A 27,567-nucleotide genomic window follows, 5' to 3' on the forward strand; every position below is an offset into this window, starting at 1 on the left:
CATTTTATTTCACTGATTCCTAAAATGTCGATGTTCACGCTTGCCATCTCCTGTTTGACCACTTTCAATCAAATTTACTTTGATTGATGGACTTAACATTCCAGGTTCCTATGCAACACTGTTCTTTACAGCATCGGACTACTTTCGCCACCAGACACATCCACAACTGGATGTCATTTCTGTTTTGGCTCAGCCTCTTCAGTCCTTCTGGAGCTATTTCTCCACTCCTCTCCAGTAGCATATTGGACATCTACTGACCTGGGGGGTCGGGGGGCAGTTTCTCTTTCAGTGTCCTATCTTTCTGCCTTTGCAAACTGTTCATGGGGTTCTCAAGACAAGAATACTGAAGCGGTTTGTCATTCCCTTTTCCAGTAGATCACATTTTGTAAGAACTCTCCACCAAGACCTGTCTGTCTTGGGTGGCCCCACATAGCATGGCTCATGGTTTCATTAAGTTACACAAAGCTGTGATCCATGTGATCACTTTGGTTAGTTTTCTGTGATTGTGGTTTTCATTCTGTCTGCCCTCTGATGGGCAGAGGCTTGTGCAAGCTTCCTGATGGAAAGGGAGAAAACTGGGTCTTGGGCCAAGGCCATGTTCAGTAAATCTTTAATCCGATTTCCTGTTGATAGGTGGAGCTGTGCTCTCTCCCTGTAGGGTAACGGAGACCTCCAAAAGGACTTATACCAGCACACCTCCCAGAATAGCTGCTGACCCCGAGAGGCAGGCCACTGTCGACCCACGCCTCTGCCAGAGACTCCCGGACAGTCACAAGCAAGTCTGGCTCAGTCTGCTGTGGGGCCACTGCTCCTTTCTCCTGGGTCTTGGGGCACACGAAGTTTTGTCTGTGCCCTCCAAGCGTCTCTGTTTTCCCAGTCCTATGGGAGTTCTGTAACCAAATCCCACTGACCTTCAAAGTCAGATTCCCGGCAGATTCTCGTTGACATGTTAGGAATCAGTGAACTAAAGTGAACTGGAGTGGGCGAATTTAATTCAGATGACCATTGGAACTACTACGTGGGCAAGAATCCCTTGAAGAAATGGAGTAGTCCTCAGAGTCAGTAAGATCCAAAATGCAGTACTGGAGAGCAATCTCCAAAACAGCAGAATGATCTTTCTTTGTTTCCAAGGCAAACCATTCAATATCACAGTAATCCAAGCCTATGATCCAACCAGTAATGCTGAAGAAGCTGAAGCTGAACAGTTCTATGAAGACCTATAAGACCTTTTAGAACTAATACCAAAAAAAAAAAAAAAAGTGCTATTCAGCACAGGGGACTAGAATGCAAAATAGGAAGTCAAGAGATAGCTGGAGTTAACAGGCAAGTTTGGCTTTTAAGTACAAAATAAAGCAGGGCAAAGGCTAACAGTTTTGCCAAGAGGATGCACTAGTCATAGCAAACATCCTCCTCCACCAACACAAGAGAAGACTCTACACATGGACATCAACAGATGATCAATACAGAAATTAAGTTGATTATATTCTTGCAGCTGAAGATGGAGAAGCTCTATCGAGTCAGCAAAAACAAGCCCTGGACTGTGGCTCAGACCATCGGCTTCTTACTGCAAAATTGAGGCTCAAATTGCGGAAAGTAGGGAAAACCACTGCAGGCCATTCAGGTATGACCTAAATCAAAGAAAGACACGCAGTCAGAGGCAAATCAAGAGAGAAGGTAGGGGAGACAGAGAGAGACAAGAGACAGAAAAGAAAAGAGGGGAGGGGGTAGAGAAAGAGGGAGAGGGGGAGAGAGAGAGAGGGAGGCAGACATGGGGGAGGGAAGGAGAGGGGAAAAAAAGAGAGGGAAGAAGGAAGGAGGAGATGGGAGAGAGGGAGAGAGAGTTTGAGAAGGAGGGAGGCAGAAACGGAGGGAGGGAGGGAGAAAGAGAGAAGGGGAAGGAAGGAGAAAGAGAGAGCATGAGAGAGAGAGTAGGAGGGAGGGAGAAATCGAGAGTGACAGAGGCAGAGAAGGAAGGAGGTGTGAAGGCAGAGAGAGAGAGATGAAAGAGAAAGAGACAGGAAGAGAGAGACAGATACACAGAGAAAGAGAGACTGAGAGAAAAGGAGAGTGGGAAAAGAGCAAGAGAGAAACAGAGACAGGGAAAGAGACTAAGCCGGAGGGAGAGAGACGGACAGACAGACAAAGAGGGAATGGGGAGTGGGAGGAGAGGGAGAGAAAGAAAGAGGAAGGGAGGAAGACAGAGGGGGATGCAGACAGAGTTCAAGAGACAGGGAGGGAGGGAGACTGAGAAAGAGAGGGAACTACACAGGGAGAGACCAAGGGAGTAGGTGGGAGGGAGGGAGACACGGTGACAGGGAGAGAGACAGAGAAAGAGAGGGGTGGGGGAGAGAGGGAGGAAGAAAAGAGAGAGGAGGAGAGAGAAAGGGGGAGAGAGAGGAGGGAAGGAGAGAAGGGGAAAGACAGAGATAGGAAAGAAGGGAGAGAGAGATACAGGAAGAGAGAGAAAGACCAAGAGAGGCAAGGAGGAAGACAGAGACACGGAGAAAGACAGATGGAGGGAGGGAGAGACGGAGAAAGAGGGAGAGAGAGAGAAAGACTGAAAGAGGGAGGGAGATAGGGAGGAAGGGATGGGGCAAAGGAGAGAAGACACATAGCGGGAGACAGAGAGGGACCGAGAAAGTAGGTGGGAGGGAGGGAGGGAGAGTAACAGAGACAGCGAGAGAGAGAAAGAAAAAGGGTGTTGGGGGTGGGGGAGAGGGAGAGAGAGAAAAAGGGAGGCAGAAAGAGAGAGAGACCAAGAGCCAGGGAGGGAGAGGGAAAGAGACAGGGAGGGAGGGAGAGAGAGACTGAGGGGATGGAAAAAAAGCAGTAAGAGAAAGAGGGACGGAAGGAGAGACAGAAATAAAAGCGGGGGCGGGGGTGGGGAGAGAAAGACAGGGTCAGGCAGAGAGCTGAAGAAAGATTGAGGGAGGGAGAGAGGGAGGGATGGAGGGAGAGTGACAAAGAGAGAGGGAGGGAGGGTGGAAAAAGACAGCAAGAGAGACAGACAGAGAGAAACAGAGACACAGGCAGAGAGACCAAAAGTGTGTGTGATGGGGGCGGTGGGGGGTGGGCTAGGGGAGAAACAGAGTGACAGGGAGGCAGAAAGAGACAGAGCAAGAAAGAGGGGCCAACTCCAGGGAGTAGGGGAGGCAGAGAGAGAGGGAAGGAGGCAAAGAGAAAGAGGGAGGGAGAAACAGAGAGGGTGAGGGAAAGAGACAGGGCAGAAAGAAGGGAGAGAGAGAGAAAAGGATAAAGGGAAAGAGACAGAGACCAGGAGACCGAGAAAGACCAAGAGAGAGCCCGGAAGAGAGACACAGAGGAAGACAGACACACAGAGAGGGTGGGAGAGAGGGAGAGGCTGAAAGGAGGAGGGGGACAGAGATTCAGAGAGACAGATCCCGAGAGAAGGGGGCAGGCAGGGACAGAAAGCGAAAGAAAGAGGGAGCAAGTGAGTGAGGGGGGTGGCGGGAGGCAGGCAAGGTGGGGGGAGAGAGACAGGGCAAGAGACACAGACAATGAAAGAAGGATGGGAAAAAACCAGGGCACAAACGAACCTGCCTAAGAAACAGCCTCACAGACAGAGAGAACAGATACAGTTGCCAAGGGGGAGCGGAGGAAGGAAGGGATGGACTGGAGTTCTGGGTTAGCAGAGGCAGGCCCTGATATTTACGATGGTGGCCCAATGGTTAAGAATCTGCCTTCCAATGCAGGCGCGGGTTAGACCCCTGGTTGGGGAGCTAACATTCCACATGGCACATGGTAACTAAGCCAGCTCGTGACAAGAGTTTCGAGCTGCAACTACTGAGTCCATGCGCTCCGGAGCCATGCTCCACAAGAGAAGACTGAGAGCTGCAATTAGAGCAAGCCCACACACTGCGATGAAGGCTCAGCTCAGGCCAATACACAAATCATATGTTTAAAAAAGAGCAGGGCGGGGGAGACTGGGGAGTACTGAGAGCAAACATGGAAACCAGAGGCGAGGCACAGATGGTGGAGTAACAGGACAAGGAATTCACGTCTCCTAACACAGTGGCACCAACCAGGTGCCAGCGGGGGACCCCAGACACCTACGGGACTGGAGGAGCCTCCATGCAAGCAGGTAGGATGTGGTGGGGGAAGGAGGGAGGGAGGAAAAGCAGAGGCGGGATGGGGGGAACCCCTGAGGGGTGGCTGGGGGAGCAAGCTCCCACACTTGGAAGAGCCCACCCATGGTGCAGGGATCAGCAGGGAAGGGGAGAGAGCTTCTCAGGAGAGGGACATGGGAGGGCTACATGACAGGGGTCTCCTCAACCTGCTCAGGACCCAGGGAGCCTACTGGGGTCCAGAGTCTGAACTTCCACCCCTCAGAGACCCCTGGCTGTGCAGGTCCTGAGCCTAAGGCCAGCCCCACAGGGGCTACTGTGATTCTGTTTAGCTTTGTTGTTGTTGCACTTTTATTTTTTCTAATATATTTTCTAGTTTTATTTTTTATTCCTTTTTACTCTCTGCTCCTTCTTTGTTGCTTTTCTTGGGGGGCGGCAGGGGAGGGCAGCACTTTGTGACCTGCGGGGTCATGGTTCCCAGGCCAGGGATCAGGCTTGAGCTCCTGCAGTGGAAGCACTGAGTCTAAACCCCTGGACTAACAGAGACCCTCAAACCCCAGGCAATATTAGTCAGTGTGAGCTCTCCCTGAGGTTCTCCTCTCAGCACCAAGACCCAGCTCCACCCATGGCCTGCAAACTCCAGGGTTGGACGTCTCAGGCCAAACAACCAGCAAGACAGAAACGGTCCCACTCACCAAAAAAAAAGAGAGAGAGACAAAAAATATGATACAGACGAAGGAGCAACGCAAAAACCTACAAGACCAAATAAATGAAGAGGAAACAGGCATATACCTGAAAAAGAATTCAGAGAGTAATGACAGTAAAGATGAGCCTAAATCTCAGGAGGAGAATGGAGGCACGGGTCGAGAAAATACCAGAAATGTACAACAAGGACCTAGAAGAACTAAAGAGCAAACAGTGATGAAGCAAACAAGAACTGAAATGAAAGATACACCGGAAGGAACTGATAGCAAAGTAACTAAAGCAGAAGAATAAATAAGATCGAAAGAACTGTTGAGGAGCAGAATAAAGAAAAAAGAATAAAAATAAATGAGGACAGTCTCAGAGACCTCTGGGACAACATTAAACACACCAACGTTCAAATCACAGGGGTCCTGGAAGGAGAGAAAGGGTCTGAGAAAATATTTGCAGAGATTATAGTTGAAAATTTTTCTAACACAGGAAATAGGCACCCAAGTCCAGACAGTCCCATACAGGATAAATAGGAGAAGATACACACAGAGACACATATCAATCAAACCAACAAAAATTAAATTTAAAAAAAAAAGCAAAAAATAATATACAAGGGAATCCCCATAAGGTTATTAGCCAATTTTTCAGTAGAAATTCTGAAGGCCAGACAGGCGTGGCAAGATGTATTTAAAATGATGAAAGGGGTAAATCTACAACCAAGATTACGCTACCTGGCAAGGATATCATTCAGATCCAATGGAGAAATCAAAAGCTTTACAGGCAAGGGATTTCTCTGGCAATTAAAACTCCACGCTTCCAATGCATGGGGTATGGGCTCGATCTCTGGTCAAGGAAATAAGGTTCCACATACTGAGGAATGCAGCCAAAAAAAAAGTAAAAAAAAAAAGCTTTCAGACAAGCAAAAGCTAAAAGAATTCAGCACTACCAAATCGGGTTTATGACAAATGCTTAAAGAACTTCTCTAGGCTGAAAACACAAAGAGAGAAAAGGACCCACTAAAAATAAATTCAAAGTAATTAAGAAAATGGTAATAGAAACATGCATATCAATAATTACCTACAATGAAAATGGACAAAACGCTCCCACCAAGACACAGATTGACAAAATGGATGAGAAAATAAGACCTGTACTATCCAAAAGAAACCAACTTCAGACTTGCAGTCATACAGACTGAAAAAGAGGGGATGGAAAAAGATATATTCCATGCAAATGGAAATGAAAAGAAAGCTGGGAAAGCATTACGTACAGCAGATAAGATAGACTTTAAAATAAAGACTGTTACAAGAGATAAGGAAGGCTAGTACATAATGAAGGGATCAATCTCACAAGGAGGGATAACAATTATAAATGTTTATTCACCCAACACAGGAGCACCTCAACGCATAAGGCGAATGCTAATAGCCATAAAAGGGGAATCGACAGTAACAGAAATAGAAGGGAATTTACCACCCAGCTTACACCAATGGACAGATCATCCAGACACAAAATAAATAAGGAAACACAATCTTTAAATCACACAATAGACCAGACAGACTTAACTGATACTGACAAAACGTTCTACTCAAAAGTGGCAGAATACACTTTCTTCTCAAGTATACATGGTGCATTCTCCAGGACAGATCACATCTGGGGTCACAAATCAAGGCTCACTAAATTTAAGAAAATAGAAATCATTATCAAACATCTTTTCCAACCACAGCACTATGAGGTCAGAAATCAATTATGGGGGAAAAAACTATGAAAAACAGAAAAACACATGGAGGATAATCGACATGCTACTAAATAACCCAGAGATCACTAAAGAAATCAAAAACACACAGAGGACGTCCCCGGTGGCCCAGTGGTTAAGAACCTGCCTGCCAGTGCAGGGGACCTGGGTTTGATCCCGGGTCTGGGAGGATTCCACATGCTGCAGGGCAACCAAGCCCGTGCACCCAACTACGGAGCTCACCGGGCGCAAACACGGAGCCCCGACTCCCAACTCCTGACGTCCGCGCAGTCTAGAGCCCGTGCGCCTCCACCGCTGAGCCTGCTCACTGCAACTGCTGAAGCCCACGCGCCCTAGAGACCGTGCTCCACAGCGAGAGAAGCCGCCACGCCACAGCTAGAGAGGGGCCCGCTCACTGCAGCTTGAGAAAGCCCACCCGTGCCAACAAAGACCCAGCGCAGCCGTAAATGAATAAACGAACTAATTCAGAAAGATACACGCACCCCTATGTTCACAGCAGTGCTATACACAGAAGCCAAGACACGGACACAACTTAAATTGCCATGGACAGATGAGTGGATAAAGATGTACATACACACAAGGGAGCACTGCTCAGCCATAAAAACAGAACAAAACAATGCCATCTGAAGCCAACATGGATGCAGTGAGGGATTATCATACTAAAGGCAGTAAGTCTGAAAGACAAATACCATATGGTATCACTGATATGCAGACTGTAAAATAGGGCAAATAGAGAGTGAGGGAGAAAAAAGAGAAAGACAAAGAGAAAGCACCAGAAAGAAAATGGGAGACAAAGAAAGAAGGAAGGTGGGAGAGAGAGGAAGAAAGGCAAACAAGGAGAGAGACACACAGAGACAGAGAAACAGAGAGAGGGAGGGAAGGAGCTAGGAAGAAAGAGACAAGGGGGAAGAAAGAGAGAAGGCAGAGAGAGAGAATGAAGGGAGAAAGAGAGAGAGAGAGGTAGGGCTGGAGGGCGAGACAGGAGGGGGGAAGGAAGTGAAAGATAAAGAGAGAGACAGGGAGAGAGACTGAGAGAGAGGGTGGGAGGGAAGGAGAATTAGAGAGTGACACAGAGACAGAAAGAGAGAGAATAGGGAGTCAGGGAGAGACTAAGACAGACATAGGGAGTGAGAAAGAAAGAAAGATGCAGGGAGAGAAACATGAGAGACAAACAAAGAGGGAGGGAGAGAGACAGAGAGGCAGAAAGAGACAAGGCTGGAGAGTGACAGGAAAAGCAGCAGAACCAGACAGACAGACATGGGGGGAGAAACGAAGATGCAAGAGAGATGGAGGAGGGGGAGAAGTGAGCGAGAGGAGACACAGAAGACAGAAGAGAGAAGGAGAGAGGGAGAAAGAGGAAAGGACACACAGAGAAAAGCGAGGAGAGAGGAGTAAGAAAGAGGGAATGGCAGGGGAGAAAGAGAGACAAAGCCGGGGTGGGGGGGTGGGGGAGAGACAGACAGAAAAAGAGTGGGATGGGGCGAGAGAAACAGAGAAAGAAAGAGGGAAGGAGAGAGAGAGCAAGAGAGAGGATGGGGCGGGGGGGGGGGACAACAAAGAGGAAGAGAAACTGAACAACAGGGCAAGAAAGAGAAAGGAGAAAAGAGACAGAGAGAGAAGGAGAGAGGCAGAGAGACAGGGAGAGGTGCACAGAGACAGACACCTAGACAGAGAGGGGAGAGGGGAAAGGAGAGAGAGACAGGGAGCAAAAAACCAGAAAGGGAGAGAGACAGAGAGAGAGAGTGGGAGAGGGGAAAGGAGAGAGAGACAGAGAGAGAGAGTGGGAGGGAGGGTGTAACAGAGCGCGACCGAGAGAAAAGAGGGAGATAGAGAAAGAGAGTGAGACAGGGAGAGAGTCACGGAGAGACCAAGACAGATGTAGGGAAGGAGACAGAGGGGGAGACAGTGAAAGAGGGAGGGAGAGGGATAAAGAGAGAGACAGAGAGGGAGGGACAAAGAGAGACAGAGAGGGACAAAGAGAGAGTGTAGGAAGCAAAGAGAAACAGAGAAAGAAAGAGGGAGGGATAAAGACAGACAGAGAGGGGGAGAAAAAGGGAGAAAGAGTAGGGAAAGAGACAGAGAGAAAAAGTGTGTGTGTGGGAGGAAGGGAGGGAGAGAGAGAGCAAGACAGAAAAAGAAAAAGGGAAGGAGGGAGGCAGAGAGGGGCAGGTGGTGGGGGTCAGAGAGAGAGACAGAGCAGGAGAGAGACAAAGACCAAGAAAGAGGGAGGGAGAAAGAGAGCAAGAAAGAGAGGCAGAGAAAGAGAGATCAATTGAGGGAGTGAAATAGAAAGGAGCGGGGTGCAAGAGGAATAGAGAGACAGACAGGTGAAGAGACAGTGACAGAAAATAAAACAGGGAGGGGGAAAAGGCACAAACAGACCTGCCAACAGCGGCCTCACAGACACAGAGAGCAGCCTGTTAGCTGCAAAGGGCGAGGGGAGGAGGGAAGAGATGGACAGGGAGTTCCAGGTTAGCAGGCGCGAACTCTGATATGTACAACCAATACAAATGTCCCTGGTGGGCCAGTGGTTAAGAGTCTGCCTTCCAACACAGGGAATGAAGGTTAGATCCCTGGCTGGGGACTAACATCACATGTGACACAGGGCAACTAAACCAGCTGGTAACAACTAGAGAACCTGTAGCCTCAACTATTTAGTAGAACCCATGCTCCGCAACAAGACCAAGAGCTGCAACTAGAGAAAGCCCACATACTGCGACGAAGACCCAGCTAAGGCAAAAAGGGATGGATGAACAACAGAGCCCTAACGTACAGTGCAGGGAACTAGATCCAATCTCCTGGGATAACCATAACGGAAAACAACACGAAAAAGCATGTGTATGTATGTATAACTGAGTTACCTTACTGTACAGAAGAACTACACTAGAGAGGTCTTAATGACCCAGATAACCACAATGGTGTGGTCACTCACCTAGAGCCAGACATCCTGGAATGCAAAGTCAAGTAGGCCTTAGAGAGCGTTACTGCAAACAAAGTTAGTGGAGGTGATGGAATTCCAGCTGAACTATTTCAAATCCTAAAAGATGACGCTGTTAAAGTAGTGCACTCAATATGCCAGCAAATTTGGAAAACTCAGCGGTGGCCACAGGACTGGCCAAGGTCAGTTTTCATTCCAATTCCAAAGAAGGGCAATGCCAAGGAAAGTTCAGATTATTGCACAATTGCACTCATTTCACATGCTAGCAAGGTAATCCTCGAAATCCGTCAAGCCAAATTTCAACAGTACATGAACTGAGAACTTCCAGATGTACAAGATGGATTTAGAAAAGGCAGATGAACCAGAGATCAAATTGCCAACATCCACTGGATCATAGAAAAAGCAAGAGAATTCCAGAAAAAACATCTATTTGTGGTTCACTGACTACGCTAGAGTCTTTGACCATGTGGATCACAACAAACTGTGGAAATTTTTTAAAGCAATGGGAATATCAGACCACCTTACCTGTCCCCTGAGAAATCTGTACGTAGGTCAAGAAGCAACAGTTAGAAGCAGACATGGAACAACAGACTGGTTCAAAATGCGAAAAGGAGGACGTCAAGGCTGTATATTGCCACCCTGTTTATTTAACTTATATGCAGAGTACATCATATGAAATGCCGGGCTGGATGAAGTACAAGCTGGAATCAAGATTGCTGGGGGAAATATCAATAACCTCAGATATGCAGATGACACCACCCTTTCCGCAGAAAGTGAAGAGGAATTAAAGACCCTCTTGATGAGGGTGAAAGACGAGCATGAAAAAGCTGGCTTAAAACTCAACATTCAAAAAATGAAGATCATGGCATCCAGTTTCACCAATTCATGACAAACAGATGGGGAAACGATGGAAACAGTGACACATTTTATTTTCCTGGACTCCAAAATCACTGTGGACGGTGACTGCAGCCATGAAATTAAAAGACACTTGCTCCTTGGAAGGAAAGCTATGACCAACCTAGACAGCATATTAAAAAGCAGAGACATCACTTTGCCGACAGAGGTCTGTACAGTCAAAGCTATGGCTTTTCCAACAGTCATGTACGAATGTGAGAGCTGGACCATAAAGAAGGCTGAGCACTGAACAATTGATGTTTTTGAACTGTGGTGCTGAAGAAGACTCTTGAGAGAGTCCCTTGGACTGCAAGGAGATCAAACCAGTCAATCCTAAAGGAAATCAACCCTGAATATTCACTGGAAGGACGGATGCTGAAGCTCCAATACTTTGGCCACCTGATGCGAACAGACAACTCATTGGAAAAGACTCTGATGCTGGGAAAGACTGAAGGCAGGAGGAGAAGGGGATGACAGAGGATGAGATGGTTGGATGGCATCATTGACTCAATGGACCTGAGTTTGAGCAAACTCTGGACATAGTGAAGGACAGGGAAGCCTGGCATGCTGCAGTCCATGAAGTCGTAAAGAGCTGGACACAACTGAGCGACTGAACAACAACAAGGCCCTCCCAACAGAAGTTTACACAAGCCTCTTAGCCTCCTCCATCAGAGGGCAGAGAGAAGAAGCGAGAAGAACCATAGTCCCACAGCAGCTAAAACAAAAACCGCATTACAGAAAAGTTAATCAGCTTGAAAAAGCAGAAATCTATGTCCCAGATGAAGGGACAAGATAAAACCCCAGAAAAACAACTACATGAAGTGGAGATAGGCAACCTTCCAGAAGAAAGAATGGAGGCAAAGAATGAGAAGATGCAAGGAATGTTTACCAAAGACCTAGAACTAAAGAACACACACAGAGAGATGAATAACACACTAGAAGGACTCAACAGCAGAATAACTGAGGCCGAACAGATAAACGACCTGAAGGAGAGCATAGTGGAAATCACTGCCGCAGAACAGAATACAGAAAAACAGAATGAAAATGAACGAAGACAGCCCAAGAGACCTCTGGGACAACAATAAACGCACAGACATTCGCACTGTAAGGGTCCCAGAAGGAGAAGAGAGAAAGCACCTGAGAAATTATTTGAAGAGAAAATAGCTGAAAATTTCCGTAACAGCAGAAAGGAAACAGTCAACCAAGTCCAAAAAGAATGAAATAACTGCATCTGTAGCGACATGGACGGACCTAGAGATTGTCTTACTGAGTGAAATGAGTCAGACAGACGAAGAGAAATGTCACATGACAACCCTTATATGCAGAATCTAAAAAGAAATGATACAAATGAACTTATCTGAAAAATGGAAAACAGACTCATGGACTTGGAGAACTTGGAGAATTGCCAGAGGGGAAGGGATAGTTGCAGAGTTTGGGATAAACATGTAAACACTGCTAAATTTAAAATGGATAAGCAGCAAGGTCCTACTGTATAGCACAGGGAACTCAATGTTATGTGGCAGCCTGGATCAGAGGGGAATTTGGGCAAAAATGGATACATGTATATGTATGGCTGAGTCCCTTGGCTGTCCACCTGAAACTATCACAATGATAATCAGCTAAACTCCAAAATAAATTATAAAGTTTAATAATAAAAAAGGAATGAAATTAGAAAAAAAAAAGCTTTTATACATAAAGAATCCATTATATATATTTTAGAAACTATTTAGAATTTAGACTTATGAATTTTTGCCTAAGTAAAAAATTTACAACATTTTGATTCCACTTGTTTAACTTAGTATGAATAGAATGTTAGATTTCTATTAAAAAAAATAGATATGAACAAGCAACAAAGGTTTACTGTATAGCATAGGAAACTATAGTCAGAATCTTGTAATAACCTATAATGGAAGATAATTTCAGAAACAGTCTGTATTTGTGTAACTGAATCACACACAAAAAAGAATTCTACTTTTTGAAATTTAGTAATGTTTATCTTTTTGCCAGTTTCTTTAAATGTCCTATGGACATCTAATAACAATGTATGAGATACAAAATTTTATATGTATTCATGTAGGATATAAGATTAACATAAATTAATATAAATACAAATCTATTACAGTTTAATTATTGATGACATTATTCAAGACACTCCTGTTATTTTTCCTACATTTAATAAAGTATTCTCACAGAAATGCTAATATGTCTCACTATGATTATATATTTTTTTCTTTTCCCTTATACTTCTTTTGATTTGTGCTTTATGTATCTTTCTTTCTTTGTTGTCAGGTGTCTAATGGGTTAAGATGTCAATCTTGTTTGTGAATTGTACCTGTTATAATTAAATCACCTTTGTCTCATTTAAAAATATATAAATTTTTTAAAAAAGAAGACTGGAACAATCATTTTAAAATCACAGATTGCACAAAACAGGCAATGGACTAAACTGGCCTTGATATGCTGACCCCTAGTACAGGGTAACATTTGTGAAAAGCAAAATTTAGGGATTAAAACTGTGGAACAGACCAGAGCCCATTTCATCTGTTTATTTATTCAAAGGAAGACCTAATTCTATGCAACTTCCGTGAACAGATTTTTCACACAATCTTGGTTACTACCAGCCCACGCTGAGCACACACAGAAGGCCCCGAGTGTCTTCTCCAACGGTGTCTTCCCTACCTCACACCGCCAACAGCTCCCGGCACGTCCCTTAAATCATCAGAAGGTGCCTGCCAGGAAAGGAAACAGGGTCAGCCCCCAGCTGCTCAGCCACGCCCTGAACCAGGTACCAGCCCTGAGCCCTCCCTCATGGCCCTGCAGGAAGCGCCTCGCTATCCGCACTCCACCTCGTGGTGGATCGCGGGGCCCCAAGAGACAGAGAGTCACCCAGTTACCCCGCCAATGCACAGCAGGGCTGAGGTTCCCACCTGGGTCTGACTCCAGTCCATGCCTCCAACCTCTGGACCAGAGCCTCTCACCCTCTGCAGCTCAGCTTGTGCCTCTGGGTCTGGCACCTGAATGTTCCCTGTGCCATACCAGAGAGTCTACATGGACTGCCTACCAATCTGGTGTTGGGCCAGAAGAGGACATGGTGAGCAGAGGCTGTGTAGGGCCTGGCAAGGCCTCCCAGTGGTCTCTGGGCAGCAGAGAAGACCTAGGGCTCAGGAGCCTCCTACTGTGACCCTGGGTGAAGGGAGAGTGTTGGGACAGAGCAGAACTGCCCACTGCCCCAGTGCGACAGGGCATGACTGTGTTGGTGAGCAAAGACAGGGCTGGGAAGGCTCAGACACCAAGCACACTCCCCACACACACAGCAAACGAGCCCCTCGCACACCTGCCGGCCTCTTTCTTCCCGAGACACAGGAATTAGCTCAGGGACCCTCAGCAGCAGCCACAGAGGAGGTAACAAAGTCACAATGTATCCCAGAATACCAGGCTGACGGGTAGAAATGGGCAAAATGGCCCAGAGGTGCCAGACAGCAGGGGAGAAACTTCTTGATGGGTTTGGAACACAAACAAGCCCCCCCAGGACCTTTTGAACTGCTTTCCTCAGGAAGTCTGTTCACAGGCACTAAGGGTTACCTAGCTTCGCCCCCCAGGACCCAGCGAGAGAAAACTGCCTAACCCCATCAGCCCAGAGAGAGAGACAGACACACAGATGCTAACCGAACAGACCCTGAACCACACAGCAGAGTGCCCCAAGCACTGGCCGCATCCGCCATGACTCCAGACCGGCCACCTCCTATTTGTAGACAGCTGGAGGCAGAAGAGCGGGCCACAGGACCACCAACCCCGGGGAGGAGGAGGAGGAGGAGGTTACCTGTCCCGCAGGGATGGACTCCAAGGAATCAGAGCATCCTCCCACAATGGACCGGTCCTCAGGAGTCAGACTGTCGGTGGATGAGAGGCTGCTGGCCAGGGCCTCCTCTTGCACGAACATGATTCCTAGAGAGACCAGGGGCAGGCGGGTGGGGCAGGCGGGGCAGGAGAGCAGCCATTCAACAAATGGGGCTGTGTCCTCGGGCTACAGCATGGCTGGGGGCTAATCAGACCCCCCAAATCCAGGCAAGTGGATTACAGAAGAAAATGTTACAACCAAAACCTTAAAATAACTAGAAGAACGAACGCCTGCTCATCTAATCTCAGGACGGGAATTTCTGAGCCTGAATCCAAAGGAAGAACTTGAGGTGTGACTATATAAAAACTAAACTTCTGTAAGAAAAACAAACTTGAATGAAATGAGAAAAAAGTGCTCACAGTATTTGTCAAAGGCTTGTATCTTTAATCTATAAAATGTTCTTACAGATAACAAAAAATGGGGGAAAGAAATCCCACTAGGAGGCTGCAAAGAACGAATAGACATTCCACAAAAGAATAGCCAATGGGCGTGACACAAGACCAAGCTCACCCTCCGAACCATCCGAGAAGGGAGAGTTCTGCCTCTCACTTCAGCAAAGGTCAGGCTGTGTGGCCTGACTGGGCGGAGGCAGGCACTTCGGGGCGAGCTGCCCCGCCCTTTCAGACAGCAGTTTGGCAAAATGTCCAGGAGTCTTACACGCGTTTGCTCCTAGAGCCTCTTCCTGGGGACAGAGCTGAAGCCTCTCCACCCTGCCACCCAACATCCCTGGGAAGCTCTACGGATCCAGGAGTCCCGGACCCCTCATCAGAAGGCCGGGCCTGCTTGCTGGCTCGGGTTTCCTCCGGGGCTGGCAAGGACAACCCAGGCCCAGCTTCCCACAGGACACATCCCACTGACTCTCCCCAAGGCCACCGGCAATGGATAGCACACTCTGACTCATTCAGGCCGTTTTTAAAGCCTGCTGAGGTTGTTGTATGAATTCAGCTCATCTGGGTCCATTATTTCACTCCAAACATTTTCTAGACCGGTTGAGGATAAAATGTTTTTTAACTTTCTCCTAAATACAGCTGGTTGGATGAATGCTGGGTGTCAACCCCTAATTCCACCATAATTTCGAGGAGGCCAGGGCTCGCCTCCATCGCCTGGCTCTACTACCAGTCACCACGGCCCAACAAAATGACTCAGAGAGAGCTCAGAGCCCCACACCCTTGTCCAGCTCAGTTGCGGCCTGGGGTCAGGACAACTTGCACAGCCCAGGTCCTCTACTCATGGCTGGGCAGGCAGATGGTCCAAATCCAGACCCACCCCACCCAGAGCAAAGCAGCAGGGGCTGTGCACAGGCAGGAAGGGCGGCAGGCACACAGCCAGGCATGAGGCATGCTATTCTCTCCCGGAACCCACCCCCTCCTCCCTCACGTGCTCAGATCCTACCATCCTTTGACAGTCACCTCACATACACCTCCAGAGCAAAATCCTCTCTGCTCTAGACAGACCTCTCTTTCACAAATGCCCCAAACTCCCTTGGGGGTACTGCTCAGCTTCCCAAGAGGCTCCAAGTTTCTCAGGGGACTGTCCTGGTCACCTGGAAACCCTCCAACAAACACACAGGCGGGGAGCCCTTACTGACCGCTTCTGATGGACCAGCAGCAGCGCCAAGTGCTTCCCAGCGTCAGCTCATGCACGCCTCCCGTTATTTACCACAGCTCATCAAATCTAAGATGCGTGGATGTGGCGCCATCTTGGTCTTAGCAGGCGTCCGCGGAAGGTGTTCCCACAACTCCATCACGAACACCAGCTGGCTGACAGCAACTACGAGACGCACTGACTGACAGCTGCCTCTCAGCTTCAGAGGCAGAAGGTGGAGTGCGTGCATCTTAGAGTCGATGAAGCAGGGTAGAGAAAACAGAGCTTCTGGAGGCAACAAGCTGCTTCAGGGACCACAGCCAGGGAAGCTGCGATGTAAACTCAGGGCACCCCGGCCAGGCGCCTGCTCTCCTAACCACGTCTCTACAGCCTCCTCTCAGCCCCTGGACCTGGCCTGGCTGGAGAATCAACTCCGACACTTCCCACATCAGTCCCCGTGGCCACAACCCTCCATGGCTCCAACAAGCTGGGCTAGCAGGTCCTGAGGTGACCAGAGGCCTTGTGTTTATTGGACAGTCCCCTCCTGGCGGGCCTCCGGGCGTAGGGGGTGGGGGACAGCTTACTCGCAAGTATGTCCACTTCTACAAAAGCGGGCTGGGAGCAAAGCTGCTCCCTGCAGAAGAAATCCTTGCCCACACAGGCAAGGTCCAGTAGCACATGGCTGAACACAAATTTCTGTGGATTCCTCCACATTAGCAATAAAAACCAGTATTTTCCTGTCACTACCCTCCCAAACCCTGTTTGGAGCTGAGGAAATGTGAACAGGGACAGTCTTTCTGCTTCCTTCCTGGACTGTGGTCTGTACAAACAACTGGTCAGAAAGGGGCACTCAGGGGACGGGACAGGGGACATCAGAATGCCTAGACGGGGCCCAACCTTTGTTGTTTCTCACCAAAAGGAAAGAGATGTGCACACAGAGACATCCACTGCAGTTTTATTTATAAGAGGATCTGGAGACAACGTCTAAATGTCCAGTACAAGGACTGGGAAAGGAAGGGGAGGCTACAGTGAGCCACTGCATGGTGCCCCCGGAGCGGGGCGGTGAAGAAGGGGACTGAGTCTGGTTCTGGCTGCTGCAGAGGCTTCGCCGCCACAGGGGGGCCCCCCACAACTGCAACTGTGGGGGGCAGACACCTCCCTTGCCACCCACAGCTCACTCGCCTGCTCACACTCACTGATTCCTTGCCTTGACAAGGGCAGACTGAGAACTGGCGGGCCCCCAGCCGGGCGGGCCAGCTGCACCTCCCGGTCCCCAGAGCCTAGCCACGCAGACCCCCTGCAGGCCGCAGGGCCGGAGGCAGGGAGCGGGCCTGAGGAGGGCTCTGGCCCTCCTGACAGGAGACAGGTCAGGGAAGCATCTTCAAAGTGATACAGGCCCCCTCCCCTTTTACATTAAAAAAAAAAAGAAATAGAAAACCAGAACTTCTCAATCAAGAATGTTACTAACGCAAACAGATGGCGACTCTGGCACCGACATGCCCCGCCCACTCTCTGGCTCACATCCACGGCTGTGACCTTGGTGAGCTGCCCGGCCCAGGCTCTCTGACTGAACCCAGCATTCTTCATATCCCACCTTCCCCTCTCGGCGGTAATGGCTGCAGGGCACTCCGGACCGCGGCTTAAACTCCCTCCCTCTCTCTCACGCCCGCCGTGGCCCATGTTTTGCTGGCAGAAACAGCGCTGCGCCGAGCATTTCACCTCCCCCTTCCCTGTTATCTTAACCCGCTAAGATAAAATCCCCACCAGCGGGGTTACCAAGTCAAGGGGTGGGAACGTTTTTCTGGCTCTTGAAACATAGGGTCAAACTGTTTTCCCAAGACCTCACACCAAGTTCTCCAACTCCAGGAGCCCGGGCGGGCGGCGTTCTTTCCTGTGTGTCCCGAGCCTCGGCTCCACTCGGGACGGCACACCCTCCCCTCTTCCGTGGGGGCCGGGCCAGCAGACACTCATGGGACCTGCTTCACTCACTCATCTCCGAGGATGCCTGGGTTCAGAGGTGAAAGCCCTTTGAAAACGCTAAGACAGTGGGTGGGTGAAAGGGATTGGTCTTCCATGGGTCCACCAACAGCCCATCTCGGCCCCACCAACACAGCGTTCGGGGCTGGGTCACCAACAGGGCCATGGCAATGAGGCACACTCCCCACACAGGGACGGGGCGGGGGCACCTGACTCAGGGAAGTAACCAGGAGGCCTGGCTTCTCGTTAACAGGCAGCCAGCCTGCCCACACTGCCTGCAGGCGCTTGGGGTCCTTATGGGCCAGCAGCCCCGAGCCTGTTCAAAGAGCACACCCCGCAGTACCCTAGAGGAACTGGATGTGGGTGTCAGAGCAATGGGGAGTCTTCACTGAGCAAACTGAGAAATCAAGCCAGGCACCCCCCAGCCATGCGCCTCCCCAGGAGGGGCTGGTGTGCAAACAGCACCGTGCCCTCCCTGCATCCGAACCCGCTCCCCCAACCCCAGCCCAGCTGGGGGCCCGGGCAGGGCCTGTGCAGCTCCGTCAGGGAGGCAGACACACACATACACACATACACGGTTACCTTGGTTGGAGAGGATGGGCTGGGGCAGGGAGGCAGAGGTGGGAGCCGCGCTGGGTGGGGAGCTGCTGGGTCTGACACAGGGGGCAGCAGAGAGCCGAGAATCCTCACTGACCTGAGGGGGAGTGCTGAGTCAGCCGGGCAGAGGTGAAAGATCCAGAACAGAACTGGGCAGAGCCAGAGACGTGAGGAGCTAATGGTGCTCGCAAACAAACACTGGGGACAGGGAGGACCTCGACTAACCCTCAGCAACCCCACGAGGCAGGTCCGATGGCCACCCCCATCTCACAGATGAGAACGGATAGGGACACACAGCCAGGGGGAGGCCAGGGTGGCAGGGCCAGGACTCCACTCCTCCACCTCCCACACGAAGACTCACCTTCTTCTCAGGGTTGCTTAATTTGGACTTGACCTCTTTGGCTTTCTGAATTGCTTTTAGCACTTCCACTGTGTCCAACTCTTTCTCTGTGGTCACTGTGTTGTCCAGGCAGACCTACGGTGTTCAGAAAATGGCCATCAGCACAGGGGCTGGCAGCATGGAGCGAGCAGGATGGCGGGGTCCCGCCGAGGTGTGGGCCAGGCCCCCTGAGGACAGACAAGGCTGCAGGGGCTCAGCCTCCAGGAGGGAGATCTCTGCCACCCATAGAAGCGACCAGGGAGCTCCCTGGAGTGACCCAGCAAGGCCCCGCAACGCCTAGTCTGGCTCTGGGAGCTCCTCTTGGAAAAGAGAAGGCAGGGCACAGGGCTCCCTGAGAAGGCCTCTGGGATGGCTGGGAGTAGGGGAAGGTGGTGCCTTGAACTAAGCCTCCGATCATGATGAAACTCGTATCTGCAAAGAGCAAGGGGAGAGCCTTCTAGGCTGGGAGAGTCAAGGCATGGGAAGCAGGTAGGAAGGCAGGGACCCCACCCGCAAGTGCAGGAATGAGCTACGGGCCGGCAGGCAGTGGGGAACAGCAGAGCGGTCAAATGAGGGAAAGTCCCAAGGGCCGAGGGAGGGGAGCTGATGTCTTGGTGACAGTGTGGAGAAAGGGGCACTGGGGTGGAAAACACACAGAGGGGTGGGGGATGACGCAGACAGACTTCCAGCTGTCTTCCGGCCTGGGATCTGGGGGGAGTGGGAGCGTGGCCTGCTCGAAGCAAGGAGACAGGGGAACCTGCAGGGCACCTGTGGGGCGGGCAGGTGACCATCAGCAGACAGCAGATACTGGGCTAAGTGACACTGGCCAAGGTGGGTAAACACATCTGGTTTATGATGAGATTTTATGGCCAGAAGTCGTCCAGGAAATGAGATACTTGGAATTAAGTATCTTATTCTTGACTCTTGCCTACAATAAACATTGTTTGTTGTTTAGTCACTAAATTTCTGTCTGATTCTGCAACGTCATGGGCTGGAGCCTGCCAGCTCATAATCTGTCCATGGGATTATCCCAGGCAAGAACACTGGAGCGGCCTGCCACTTTCTCCCCCAGGAGACCGTCCCGACTCAGGGATGGAATCCGCATCTCCAGCACTGGCAGGCGGGTTCTCTACTGCTGAGCCGCCAGAGAAGCCCACAGTAAACATTACTTTTTAACAAGTAGAAGACAGTCCCTCCACACTCAGGCTGTGCCCGTTGGTTCCTGGAGAGCCCCCCAGGCCTGATGCTCTGACGGAGGCGACATGAGGTCAGCCTACGGAGGAAGCGTGGCAGCCTGTGGCCCCTAAGAGAAGAGGAGCAAGGGAGCCTTTTCCTATGGAGGCAGTGGGCTTCCCTGATCCGAAAGGCCACTCAGGGTCAGGACGGCCTTCTGAAGCAGGCAGATGTCACCTGCAGCTGAGTCTCCCCAAGCAGCTTACCTCTGAGGCCCGCTCTCCGAACTGAGCCAGCACCTTGGTCCGATAGTCGGGGATGATACTCAGGGGGTTGTTCAGCAGAGCCACGTGCTCCAGACATGGGAGGCTGCCGATGCTTCTGACCTCTTCCATCTGAAAGGCATCCCCCGAGTCCCTTCGCTAACAACTCAGCAACGTGACAACACGAGCCAACGGCCAACAAAAGCCCCCCGTTCTCACTGAAGTGACCGTCGAGGCACAGCCTCCCCAGAACCCTGTGTTCCTTCTGGGGCGCAGCTCACCTGTTCGATTCTGTTGTCGCTGAGGTCCAGGTTGACCAGGGAATAGAGCTTATGCAGGCCACTCAGATGCCTCAGGAGGTTGCCTGCCAGGTTCAGGGTCTTGATGTTGCCCAGTTTGGTGTGAGCCCCTTCCAAGGAGGAGAGCTTGTTGTACGACAGGTCCACGTGCACAAGGTTGTACAGGTGCTGTGGCGGCAGCGACAACAGGGTCCCGGGGTTAAGGCCAAGGGTCCAAACAACGGGCACCGACGTGAAGGGGGACGGGCCTTCCAGCCTCAATGACTAGTTCTGCAGGTTGGCTCTGTTCCCGCTGACATTTTTTCAGAAGGGAAACTCTTCTTCCCTGCACAGGTTTACAGGGCCAACACGGCCCACAGGGTAGGAGTAGAGGCAGGGTTTGAAAACAAGGCTGTCCATCTTCACAGTGGAGGCATCATCTTTATCATGTCCAATGTGTATTTATACTTTGGGAAGTACAGCAACACATGCTCATTGCATTGTTGCGACCTAAAGGGAATGGCAGCAGGCTCTGCCTTTACAAACCTCTGGTACACCCAGATACCCTTCAAGTGCCCATGAGAGAAATCCCAAGACTCCCAAGGCCACATCAGCCTCCTGGATCTCAGGAGAATGGGACCTTGTGAGAAGCTCACAGACAGTAAAGGTCTCCAAAGACACTAATTACCTGCAAATTGTTCATGACCAGCACTCCATTGTGACTCAGGTCCAGGAACTCAATCTTTGGAATCAGTTTCTTGTGAAAGAAAAGACAACACCTGACGTTACCCTAGGAGACTGAACCCTTTCCGGCCCCTCCACAGGAGGGACAGATGCTTCTGCCTGCCCACAGACTCCTGGGCAGGCCATCTGTGCAGGGCCCCTGACAGGACACCTCCCAGGGCCCAGCCAGCAGCACATCCTAAGGAACACGTAACAGAGGGCCTCCATGGCTGAGCACCAGTGCACTGCTTCTGTAGAACACTTGGCTTGTAAAAGTGATAAACAGCAAGTGCAGACAGAAGCAGGTGTGTGCTTCTTCAACTCTACCTATCCCCATCGAGACGCACAAACACAGGAACCACACTCCTGCCCAAGTACCATCTGGATGTCACTCTTACAGGGGAACATCTGGAACCTGTTCTGTTTTTCCCGGCTGCACTGTGAGGCACACTGGATCTTAGTTCCCTGATCAGGGATCAAACCTGTCCCCACTACAGTGGAAACATAAAAGTCCTAACCACTGAACTACCAGGAATGTCCCTGGAACCTATGGACTAACTTTTCTTCTCCCCTTCTTGGGAATAAATTTCACCACTTACTGTGTCTATGCTATCAAATGCACACACAATTAATACACTTCATCTCGTTCTAAGCACTCCTTTAAAAAAACCAATTATTTATTTTTGGCTGTGCTGGGCCTATACTGCTGCCCAGCTTTCCTCTAGCTGCAGAGAGCGGGGGCCACTCTCCACGCGGCTGTGCTCAGGCTGCTCATCGTGGCGGCGTCTCCTGTGGCGGAGCACAGGCTCTGGGGTGCGTGGGCTTCAGCAGCTGCCGCGTGCGGGCTCATGGGGCTCTAGGGCACAGGCTCAGTAGTTGTGGTGCACGGGCTTAGCTGCTCTGTGAGATCTTCCTGGACCAGGGATTGAACCAGTGTCTCCTGCATTGGCCAGCGGATTCTCTACCACTGAGCCACCAGGGAAGCCCTGAGATTTTAAATAACTTTTAAATAACCCCATTAACTTAAGCACTGCCGGCAGTGCACAGAGCACTGGATGCAGGTCTTCGGTGGTCCTTCTGGTAAAGTGTTAAACACCCAACCCCAGGGTCTGGTCAGGCCGTGGAAGGCGTACCACAGAATCATCGATCTCAGAGATGCTATTGTGACTCAAGTCCAGAGCGGTCAGAGCCTGCCATGTGGGGATGACGGCAGTCACGGGGCCCTCCAGGGCTGCGCCTGCTGGCTCCCACTCATCGAACTCCGAGGCTTCGGGAACGAGGACTTCCTGTGTGAGAACATCTGGTGAGCACCCCCATGGTAGCCCTCATGCAACACTCATTGGGAAAACAATCATTGCAAAATTTCAGGAAGGGCTGGAGCATATTTAGTATGTGGAAGTGAACTTGCATTAAAACGGGGCTTTGGTTCATATGCCTCGAAACAATTGTGAAATAACTGAAGAGCTTAGAAACATAACGGCCACTTGGAATATGTTCTGGCCCTGCTGCGGGAGCAAACGCTTTTCCAGCTCACAAGAGCCTCGTTATACAGTGATGCCTTTTCTGGCTTAAATCTTGGAGGCTGAAGGTCAGAATTTTCTGTGTTTCCAGGCAACCGTGCTTTACAAGCTGGCACTGTGGCCCCCACGGCTGACAATAGGCCTTTTAACCATTACTTCACAGGGTAAAATCTAGGAGGGCTGAAACAGGGCAGCAGCAGGGAGCACGGGGGCACCGTCTACTGGGAAGGAGGCAGGTCTTCTCGCTTCGGCTTCTGATGCCCTTTGATAAGACTTCTCCTCTCTCAATGGATCACTCTGGGCTCCCTGAGCAGGGAAGCAGGGAGTATCTCCCAGAGGGGCAAAGCTGCCTGAAACAAGCCACCTCTTTTCAGCCAGTAGCCTCAAGAGAAAGACTTTCCCTCAAACCTAAATCTTCATCAGATCCTCTAAGTTCTAAAAGTAACACTATACTTCTTTCTAGAAAAACTTTAAGATTACTGAGTCTGCTAAGTCACTTCAGTCGCGTCCAACTCTTGGCAACCCCATGGACTGTAGCCTGCCAGGCTCCTCTGTCCGTGGGATTCTTCAGGAATGAATACTGGAGTGGGTTGCCATTTCCTTCTCCAGGGGATCTTCTCAACCCAGGGATCAAACCAGCATCTCTTACATCTCCTGTGTTAGCAGCAGGTTCTTTACCACTAGCGCCACCTGGAAGTCAAGTCATTACTAAGATGCAAATCATAAAAATGTAAAGAGAGAAGGGATAAAACCTCTTAACGTACTTGGTTTGTGAGTTTGTGTCACTCACATATAAACAACAAGGTCCACCACACACAACCTCGCCTGCCTACTCAAGTTCACTGAGAACAAAATACAAATGAGTGCTAAGCCAGGGCTTTTCATAGTTAGAGAACATTTCCATCAATTCATCTACTAAATGTTCTGACACTCGTGCTGCTGAAAATTTATTAAAAACCAGTGACATTTTCTGGAGAAGGAAATGGCAACCCCACTCCAGTATTCTTGCCTGGAGAATCCCAGGGACGGCGGAGCCTGGTGGGCTGCCGTCTATGGGGTTGCACAGAGTCGGACATGACTGAAGCGACTTAGCAGCAGCAGCAGCAGCAGTGACCTTTTCTGGGGGGTGGAGATTACCCTGCTCTTAAAATCTCTGGTTTTACAGTGTTGATTCGGGATGATGATGTAGCCTGAGGCTACAGGGACTGTCAAGCACTGGGAGGTCCCACATGAGTGTGCAGCTGCCCAGGGGAAAGTCTGGCTTCTGATTCCTGACAGATGGCAGTGAGGGCACCACAGTGCAGGGCCCTGCCCCTCAGACAGCACCCAGGAAGGTTAACAGGTGGCGCTTACCTTCATGGAGGTTGCCGAGAAACGGACGCTCATTGTGGCCAAGGTGGGCTTGGATGCAACCAGCCCCCGGATGCGCCTGGCATCACAGTGACTTATCTGGAACAAGAACAGCTATGTCTCAGAAGGGCATCGTCACTCTAACGGAAGTCCCATGAAGTCCCACCCACACACAAAAGGAGCACAACCATCAGTGACCCCAAATCCTTCGAGGCAGGCACTGACTCAAACCCTAAGTCTCTGCTTTCTCATTTTTAGTGCTAACTAGACATGTTCTGAAGTAGCCCGTGAGACAGAGACACAAACTCGTTTCTCTGAACAGCTGCTTGGGGCTGGGTGGCTGGACACAAAGTGAGAGCCAGGGACACCAGAGCTGGAGAGCCTGGGGCCTCTGCAACATCACCTGCCCCACTCCACTGGCCTCGGCAGCCTTGCAGGGGAAAGGAGGGGGACAAGCCAAACCACCTCCCTCAAGCCACCTGTCCGAGCGCTACACTACATACCCGCAGGCCCCGCCTGGCAGAGCCGCAGCCTGCCCAACCAGGCACTCCTCTCACTACCCAGCCCCACTTGCCTGTGCTGGTCGAGGACCAGATGCCCATCGAAGGAAGGGTCCTCAAGGGACCTCCTGAGACAAGCCCGGCACGTTGCAGAGTCAGACTCTGCTGAGCTCAGACACTACATTCCCCCTTTTAACTGTGTGATCCTGGCCAAACTTCCTTACCCTCCTAAGCCTCAGTTTCCTCAACTGTAAAATGGGAATGTAAGTGCCCACTTCACGTGGCTGTTGAGAAGATTTCATCGAGGAATGAACATTAGACATGAGGAACAGGGCTGCACACAAAAGCCATGCTCGAGGACTTGCTGTGTTAAAGTGTTTTCCCCTATTCTCTACTGAGTCCCCTTCTTATTAAAAAAAAAAAGAAAAAACAAGGTACAAAATTGGCACTGTGAACCCAGGAGCTCTGCAGTGAGTAATGCCAAGTATTTCCTGTTAGGTACAGGCACGGCAGAGAGCAGAGAATCCTGCAACCCCTCTGCTGATCTGCCCTGGAAGATGCAGACGTGGAATTGGCTCTGTGTGACCCATAGGACGACTTCCTAGCACTTCAATTTGAGCAATGAAGAAGCCCAGGAGAAGCTGGGCGCTGGTGCTCCAACCTGTCCAAATGCTGCAGGGTGGGGACATGCAGACCGGCCAAGAGCAGCAGAAGCTCGTCTCTCTGCCTCCACAGCGCCTGACTCCCCTAAATGGAATCTGCCACATACTGACAGACACAAATGCAGCAGTGCCTTACGATTAAATCCAGACACTCAACCTCAGGAACACTCCCTAGGCACAGACAGAATGGTCAGAAATCAGACCATGCTGCGAGGGCACAGTCCCGCCTGCACTCCAGGGGCCCTGGGCCTTACCTCCACCTGATGAAGAGACTTGAATATAGACAGATCAAAAGGCAGGAGCTGCTCCTGAATGTTGCTGGTCCCAAAAGGTCCTTCTGTGCCAGAAACCTACAGCCAAATAAATGGTGTGAATTAGGGATGCTGCTGCAACCAGCACTTTCCATCCGTGTTCATCGTTGCCAGGCTGCGAGAGGCAGTCTGGGCAAGGACTCCCACTCAGCACTTCCATGATCAACAAAGCAAGCTAAAGCCAAGGTTCAAAGTAGGGGGCCACTGGACCATGACTGCCCCCTGGTGCTCAGAGGCGGAAGCACAGTGCCCAGATCACCAAATGTCACCTTCTTTTCCCCAGGGCCTGCAGCGTATATATATATATACACACACACACACACACACCCACCCAGGTCACGAGCTGTGTGCCCATGACTGAGCAGTTCCCCATGACCAGGCTCCCACAGCTTTACCTTAAGGTACTTAAGGCGACAGGTGAAGTCCAGGATGTGCCCCAGGTCAGTCTTGGCATCCCCGCTGGCGCACGTGGGCTTTCCCTGCTGCAGCTGCTCGGTGACTGCGTAGAGCTGCAGGGGGCCAATGGCGAAGACCTCGCCAGCCCCCAGGAGCTGTTCTCCTGCAACAGCCACAGCCCAACAGGTGAGCACTGGGTCCCAGCCCCGCTGTGCGGCCAGGGTAGCTGCCCACTCGGGCAACAGTGAACAAGCACTTGGCCGGCACCCATTATGCGCACCGAGTCAGGACGAAGGCAGGACCCTCCTGAGCATGCGGAAGCGGCCTCCCTCCTGGGCTGATAGCTCAGGGTCAACACGTGATTACAAAGGGGGGAAGGGCCACAGGAATTTGCTCTGGGAGCCTCTCGGAGGTGAAACTGAGTTACAATCTGAGGCCCTGGCCAGGAGAAAGCCAGCGCAGGCACAGCACTGAGGGCAACAGCCCACTGTAACCTCTAAGACACAGATGTCTTAATAGGTGAGACCCAAGGTGCCAGCACAGTAAGGGGCCCGAGAGCAGGGCAGGAGGGCTTCTGAGCCCGACACTGGTGTTTGGGCCTCCTGTTGTGCTTTCCAGCCATGCACCCTCAGACAGCTAACCGGGCCTCTCATCCGCAACGTCCTTGTCCGGCCCTCTTTCAGGGGAGCAGTAAGACACACACAGAAGTCTGGCCCACAAGCACTCACTCAGTACATCTTAGCCACCATCACTGTGCTCTCAGGCAGGGTCATGACCCTGAGGCAGCTTCGGTGCCATCCGAACCCTTTTAGGTAAGAACAAACCCGGTGCAAGAGGGCAGCACACCACCCACCTTCTAGAACTCCATCAGAAGGCCCTGGAATACAATCTGAGCCTGAGAACAGAGCCCCCGAGGACAGGGGCCCCAGGGTCCTGAGGTGAAGAACACAGCTCTTCAGACTTGCAGAGCAGACAGGTGCACAGGCCTGCCTGTGGACCAGGCCCAGGGGTCTGGGCAACCCTGGGAAGGTGGGTCCTGGCTAGAACCCACTTGGCACAGAGCCAGCTGACAGAGTTCTGGGCCCCTGGCCGCCTAACAGGGCTAGCCAAGTTGCATCCAGTATTTCAAGGACCCCTGGCCATATACCTTTTTCGAAGAGTTCCTCAGCCAGTGCTGCAGTGATGCCATTAATCTCCTAAAGAGAAAACAAAATCCAGTCAGGATATTCCCCTGCTCCCCACCACTGGGACCTGCACCTTTCTTGCCATCTACTCCCTCCACTGCTCCAAAGCCAGCTCTCCAGAAGTAAAACAAAACGGAGAGAGTAAATCTAAAGTGAATCAAGCAGCTCAGAAAGGAAAAGAGCATTTCCAGTTACGCGGATAACAGCTCCAAGGCCACTCAGCACGGGCTGACCTCCAGGCCCAGGAGACCGCAAAGCCTGGCCATGTCAGGCGCTGGCTGGGAAGTCAACAGCTCCCAAAACTGGCCTTGGGAGATTACTGAGAGAGGCATAGCAGACAGACAGTCCTGCTTCCTCTGGAAAAGAGGTTCCCATTACCCTGGTGGGAAAAAAAAACAGGCTTCACAGAGCC

General features: G+C 50.8%; 1 protein-coding gene across 3 annotated transcripts in view; it reads right to left on the bottom strand.

The window, feature by feature from the left end:
* NISCH (nischarin) overlaps positions 1-27,567 on the bottom strand; it is a 62,272-nt gene that overhangs the window by 23,444 nt on the left and 11,261 nt on the right. For 2 of the 3 annotated variants that reach the window (XM_070776561.1, XM_070776562.1), the window contains exons 4-15: positions 27,119-27,167; positions 25,971-26,134; positions 25,519-25,614; positions 24,106-24,201; positions 22,366-22,518; positions 21,198-21,266; positions 20,513-20,698; positions 20,235-20,363; positions 18,778-18,891; positions 18,402-18,513; positions 14,181-14,305; positions 13,040-13,089 (exon numbers count right to left, since the gene is read on the bottom strand). In XM_070776561.1, the coding sequence (XP_070632662.1) occupies positions 13,040-13,089; positions 14,181-14,305; positions 18,402-18,513; positions 18,778-18,891; positions 20,235-20,363; positions 20,513-20,698; positions 21,198-21,266; positions 22,366-22,518; positions 24,106-24,201; positions 25,519-25,614; positions 25,971-26,134; positions 27,119-27,167 (1,343 nt within the window). Of the gene's footprint in view, positions 1-13,039; positions 13,090-14,180; positions 14,306-16,781; positions 17,848-18,401; positions 18,514-18,777; positions 18,892-20,234; positions 20,364-20,512; positions 20,699-21,197; positions 21,267-22,365; positions 22,519-24,105; positions 24,202-25,518; positions 25,615-25,970; positions 26,135-27,118; positions 27,168-27,567 lie in introns of those variants that run through there. The other variant, XM_070776563.1, reaches the window with a different exon arrangement.

The sequence above is a fragment of the Bos indicus genome, chromosome 22, assembly GCF_029378745.1.
Source record: "Bos indicus isolate NIAB-ARS_2022 breed Sahiwal x Tharparkar chromosome 22, NIAB-ARS_B.indTharparkar_mat_pri_1.0, whole genome shotgun sequence".
Classification (NCBI taxonomy): Eukaryota; Metazoa; Chordata; class Mammalia; order Artiodactyla; family Bovidae; genus Bos; species Bos indicus.